Here is a 6,003-nt window from a genome sequence, read left to right as displayed (position 1 = left end):
ATTTTTCAGATTTGGGACAGCAAAGTCTATCCCAGCTAATCCTAGCACCTTTAGCAGCTGTATCATTTCCTTTCCAAAGAAAACGAGAGAAAAGTTGTTCTAGACGATTGATAACTTTCTGAGGTAGGATAAATTGCCTATTCCAGAAGTTAACAACGTTGTATAGAACATTTTTAATAAGCTCAAGACGTCCAGCATAGCTTAAAAGTTTACCAGACCAATGATGAAGCCTACGTTTAATATTATCGTAGAGAGGTAGATAGTCTTTTTCAGTAAGCTTCCGAGTAACTAGAGGAACTCCAAGGTACCTAATAGGCAGGAAACCTTGTTTGAAGTTAGTGACAGATTTAATAGAGTCCAGGGTTCTATCCGGAATACATGCCGCATAAAATTCTGTTTTATTAACATTGAGGTTCAGACCAGATAAAACATAGAAATGGTTTAAAACACCTGTAACTCCAACAATAGATTCAAGATTTCCTTTGCAAAAGATTAAGAGGTCATCAGCAAAAGACAAGTGAGTAATACCAAGTTTTTTGCACTTAGGGTGGTATTCAAAAATACCTCTAGTAGCAGCAAGATTGAGAATTTTAGAGAGGATATTCATAGCTATCACAAAAAGGATTAGAGATAATGGGTCTCCTTGTCTAATACCTCTCTGACCCTTGAAGTACCCTATTAGACTACCATTAAAAGAAATAGAATATCTAGCTTCTTTGAAGGAAGATTCAATTCATTTTGTGAAAATGAGAGGTAGTCCTATGGCTCTAAGAATGGAGGAGATGAAATCCCAGTTTAGGGAATCAAAGGCTTTTTGTAAGTCAATTTTAAGGGCACATCTTGGTGAAATATTCTTTCTACCATAACTTTTTGACTAATTCTTGAGCAAGGAGGGTGTTTTCAATGATAGATCTACCTCTCACGAAAGCGGTTTGATTGAGGGATATAAGGTCAGACATCAGAGATTTATTCTTTTGACAAGGATTTTAGTAATTGTTTTGTAGACAACAGAACAACAAGAGATAGGTCTAAAGTCCCTAACTTTGCTAGGATTCTGGGTTTTAGAAATCAAGGTAATGATGGTGGAATTAAAAGCAGGATGGATATAAGACTCTTGAAAGAAGTATTTGACAGCATCAACAAAATCGTCCCCTATAGCAGACCAAGAGTGTTTGAAAAAAAGAGGAGTGAAACCATCAGGGCCTGGGGCTTTGTCATTCCCTTGGTTAAATAAAGCTTCTTTGATTTCATCAGTAGTGACATTTTTAATCAGATCAGCAGTAACCTCAGTAGGCAGATGGATTTGTAGCAAGTTTTTCAAGGTAGAAGGGTCAGGAGGTTGAACTTTAGGATCAATGTCACGTAGTTGATGATAGAAGAATTCAATTATTTCATTAGCCATTTCATCATAAGTCTCTAGCCTTTTACCCTCATTCTTAATAAGAATCCTTATGGTGTCTCTTTTATTTTTAGAGGCTAAGGCAGAATGAAAACGTTTGGTGCATTTATCTCCATCTTTGATCCATTGGACTTTCGCTTTTTGTTTAAGGAACAGATACTCGGTTTCCTCTAAATCATTCAGCTCCTTTTGAACATTCAATTCTTTATCTAAATAATTGTTTCCATTAAGAGTTGAAATCTGAATTTGTTCCAGTTCTCGCTTTGTAAGCCTTACCCTAGCAGAGATATCACTATAGTTATCCTTGTTAAGCTTCTACAAGCAAAGTTTTAGGCGTTTCAACTTGAGAAATAATTTCATCATAGGGTTTTCTTGAGAAGGTTGCTACCAGGAATGGAGGACATGTTCAAGGAAATTATGGTGCTTAGACTAGAAGTTGAAAATTTTAAAAGGCTTAGGCCTATTTATTTGAATCTCTTTATTGATTCAGGCAAGAGCCATACAATGATCTGAAGGGCCTGGGGCTATAAATTCTACAAAAGAATTCTGAAAAGAAGTAGCCCAAAGGGTGTTAATCAACACTCTATCTAGCATCCTAGCAAGATACGTATCTTTTTGTTTATTGCTCCAAGTATAGGTAGGGCCAAAGAAAGGGTGATCATAAAGAGAAAGATCTTGAACCAATTCTTGAAAGTCAGTCATTTCAGATGATGAATATGGTCCGAGAATAAGAGAATCAAAGCTTTCTTTATGGTGAAGATATGTATTAAAGTCACCTCCCCAAATCCAAGGGAGAGACCCAAACCTAGTATTAAGGTTTTTGAGGTGTTGCCAAAGAAATCTTCTAGAAGAACCATTGTTACTACCGTAGATAGCAGTGATAATAAAATGGGTGTTATTAAAAAGACATTTAGCAATAATGCTTTGATCAGTAGAATGGAAGAGAGAAATATCATACCTTTTTTCTAAAGAAGCCATATTCTACCATTAATAGCAGAATCATAGTTAGTGAGAACATTCCATCTCTCTAAAGTAGTATTGAAGATTTTTGTGGAATTTTTGGGTTTAACTCGAGTTTCTAACAGACAAAGAACATAAACTTTGAAGAGATTAGCACGGTTCAGAACTTTTTTTGTTTTGAGGATTATTGAATCCCATTATATTCCAAAAACAAATTATCATTGGGAAATTGAGGAGGATGAACCCTCTGAATTACCTTCTGAGGTACGTTTGACTTTTAGGATTTATTCTTTCTTTTTTGACTTTAGCTCTTTGATTAATTTAGCAACCCCAGCAACACTGGCAGCTCGTTTAATGGAGAATTTTCTTCAACTGTTGAGAGAATTTCGAACCTATTTGCTGAGCCTCTTAAAGCTGATTTAGCTTTAATATTTAAAGGCCTGCCTCTTCCTCTTTTAGGATTTGAAGGAGTATCAATAGAATTTGGTGCAGATTCATGAGTTTGTGTATTATCATCATTAACTAATTCTACACCAAGAGGAAGAGTTTGAGACTTGTTATCTTCATTCAAAATATTATGAAGATGATTAGAGGATTCGGCATGAACATGTTGCTCCTTTGGGAAAGGTTCTGGTTCTTTTATTGAATTATTATCAGCAGAATTAACAGTTTCCTTTGAGGAGGAAGAGTCAGGCAGAGAGACCTTCAAGGATTCTAAAGTTTCAGTTTTTTGAATAGCATTATCAATGTGATGTGTCTTTTTTCTCCAGATTTTAAGTTGTGGAGGGGCAATATTTGTTTTTTAATGCATTCTTTATCAGAATGGCCAAATGTACTACATTTCTGCATCTATAAGGGAACCAAGGAACTTCGACAAAGATTTTGGAAGTTTTGCCATTTGCCAGAATAACTTCAACAGTTTCTGGTATGTCTTCCTTAGCTCCTATTTCGATACAAACCTTAGCATATTCTAGCCTAGTTTTCGATGCGGTAATTGAGTCCATTGTTAATGGAACTCCTAGAGCACTGACTATGTAACTAAGACCTTCTCTTGAGTATAGTTCTAAGGGAACATTATATAAATGAATCCATAGAGGCAATCTAGAGAGATCAAAGTTCAGTCTTTGCATATTGGGTTCCCACTTTTGAAGGATTAAAGGTTTGTTGAGTATATGCCACGAACCATTCTCAAGAACTCAATCCCTAGTAACATCAGAATTGAAGGTGAAAATATAGAGATTTTTACCTACGAGGCTTACCTGCGCGCGAGCACCTGTCGAAGGCTGGTTCCAGAGTTTGTTGATGGTTCGTTGGAGGGAGATGAAATTCGGAGCAGTACCTAAGAACTGACCCACCAGAGAATTTTTCCACTCAGTCGTACCAGCCTCTAGGACCTCAAGGGGAGGTTGAACGATTAGGGATTTTTCGCTCTTATCTGGTGGAAAATAGTCAAGTTCATGTCCTGCTTGACACCTGAATAGTTTACGACAATCCATTGCTCGATGGGTGAAGGAATGGAAATTGCTAGGCGGAAGAATCGCACTGGAAAACGGACTGAATCGCCGGCGACGGGACGAGAATCGTTGGGTCTGATAGACCTGCTATCGTGCGCCCGGAGAGAATCGTATCGTGCGCTTCAACGATCTTGATACCACACATAGGAATAGATTTTCACTTACCCTGGCATTTTTTTTCTAGCTGAACTAATAGTAAAAGCAAAGGGTAAAAAAGGGAAGTGAAGAATATGAGAGCGACGAATCCTGAAAAGAGCGGAGGAATGGAAAAGGGTTCAGCGAAAGTGAAAGACTATATAAATGTAGCCCTATTTTTCAATATTTTTAACGGGTCAATTGGGCTGATATTATCCTCTCTTTTGTTTGGGTTTTATGGCTGATGATCCATTTTTCGCTATCAGACTGGATTTACAAAGCCCAGTTCAGTTGAAGTTCTTTAAGTTGAATTTAGTGCCGGCCATCTTTATTGTCCAGGACTCAAGCGTCGTCGTGGGGAGTGAAGTCCAGAGGGGTATGAGCTTTTGTTTGTATTCCACTTTCTTGCAATACGGAAATGGCTGAATTACCACTCTTTAACCCTTTTTGTAGTTAACCATCATAAAAGGCTAAGATGGGTGGAGATTGGAGGGTCAACAAAGGTTCTGTCATTAGTTTAAGAATGAGGCTTTGCTCTCAGTGGAGGTGGTTGGTTTTATAAAGGGTGGTTGCTCCCCTCTTCTGATTGATAAGCGAAGCCTATGATTTCACTTTCACTCAACGATATTTATCTACAACAGCGCTTTGTCTCTCTATGTCTCTGTGCTCAATTATTCGGCTTTTTATTCAAATATCACCCCTAATCATCGCTTCTGGATCTCACTCTGATATACTGTTTCTTCTTCTCTTCTTCTTCTTCATTCGGAAACCCCAATGCAATGAGGCAATGATGATTTTTTTTTTGTTATCAAAGTTCAGACTTTTGAAGAAAAAAAGGTAGTTGCTTGGCGAGGCAACTCTTGTTTGTTGCAGCCACCGGCTTTGTTTCTTTTGCCTGTCTGAAAAAAGGCAAATCTGAGCCTCCCTTTCCTCCCATATCTCATTTTTCTTCTCTTCAGGTTCTATGATTGGTTGAGCTTTGGCTGGAGGAAAATACCAGTACCAATCATATCTCATTGGGAATCTTTATCATAATCATTTGAAAGTTCTAAATTTTATGGTGAAATGGGTATGATTTTGTGTATAGTTGTGTAAAGCATGGACTTTTATAGTGTGATTTTACTATCAGAAGGCATCCCTTGTAAAGGAGAGATGGAAAGTAACATGCCAGAATCGATTCTTGGTTGTTGTCAAAAATTGATTTTGATTAGCTATTTGTTTATTAGAGTGAAGACAAGTTAAGGAATACCCCATTTGGAAAACGAAAGATCTCGATCCGCCATTGTTACTAATTTTGCATTTGGAGCTTTGTTAATAGTTGTGTTACCACAGTTCTCGCAGAGTAATAAGATGGGTTAATGTTTAAATCTATTCGTTGTTACATTCATGTTTCTTCAGTTTGAGACTTTGATCTATAGATGTAATAACCATGTTCCTCTTCCCCTCAAGGATGCTTCAAAAGAATAGTTCAAACTTCAAAGTCATTGACAATGTTCAATGGTTAAGCATGACAAGTCTAGCCTGCAAAAGATAATAGAAACAGGAGAAATCCTCAAAATGGAACTTCAGAAGATGAAAAATCTAATGGAAAAGAGTAAAATATTTCAATGAAAATAACATAATAAAAGAGCGAAAGGACAAGCTTTTGTTTGTAGCCACGTTAGTTTCACCTTCATTTACCAAGGAAATGACTCTTTTATACCTCCTTTTTTTTTTGCAGTTTCACACATCTATAAGGCAAGTGGGGAGAGGCTTAAGGGTTTTCAAAGGCTCATTAGTTTAAGAATGAGGGTTTGCTCTCAGTGGAGGTGGCTGGTTTTGTGAAGGGCGGTTGCTCCTCTCCTCTGATTGATAAGCGAAGCCTATGATTTCACTTTCACTTACAATAGATTATCTACAACCACCCTTTGTCTCTCTTTGTCTCTATACTCATTTCATACATACAACAATTTACTCACATTTTTCCTCGTTTCTGTTTCCCAGTATCTGGTTATC

At 37.2% G+C, this 6,003-nt stretch overlaps 1 protein-coding gene across 1 annotated transcript; it reads right to left on the bottom strand.

The window, feature by feature from the left end:
• Positions 1 to 2,675: 2,675 nt before the first annotated feature.
• On the bottom strand, positions 2,676 to 3,855 carry LOC120147904. The gene is made up of 3 exons (XM_039161149.1): positions 3,619 to 3,855; positions 3,199 to 3,501; positions 2,676 to 3,062 (listed from the first exon to the last, which is right to left on the bottom strand). Exons 1-3 carry the CDS (start codon positions 3,853 to 3,855, stop codon positions 2,676 to 2,678), a joined length of 927 nt encoding a protein of 308 aa, XP_039017080.1.
• Positions 3,856 to 6,003: the final 2,148 nt, after the last annotated feature.

Source organism: Hibiscus syriacus, unplaced genomic scaffold (assembly GCF_006381635.1).
Source record: "Hibiscus syriacus cultivar Baekdansim isolate YM2019G1 unplaced genomic scaffold, ASM638163v2 tig00110945_pilon, whole genome shotgun sequence".
Classification (NCBI taxonomy): Eukaryota; Viridiplantae; Streptophyta; class Magnoliopsida; order Malvales; family Malvaceae; genus Hibiscus; species Hibiscus syriacus.
The sequence above is the reverse complement of the archived record's forward strand: the minus strand, read 5'-3'. Positions and strand labels throughout refer to the sequence as shown.

Bases quoted from the DNA above. Each gene is read 5' to 3' on its own strand.
- LOC120147904 (XM_039161149.1), bottom strand. From the start codon at position 3,855: ATGGATTGTCGTAAACTATTCAGGTGTCAAGCAGGACATGAACTTGAC. The intron at 3,502-3,618 runs GTAAGCCTCGTA...ATCCTTCAAAAG, and splicing joins CGACAGGTGCTCGCGCGCAG to TGGGAACCCAATATGCAAAG. The intron at 3,063-3,198 runs GTAGTACATTTG...GAATCCTTGAAG, and splicing joins TCCCTTATAGATGCAGAAAT to GTCTCTCTGCCTGACTCTTC.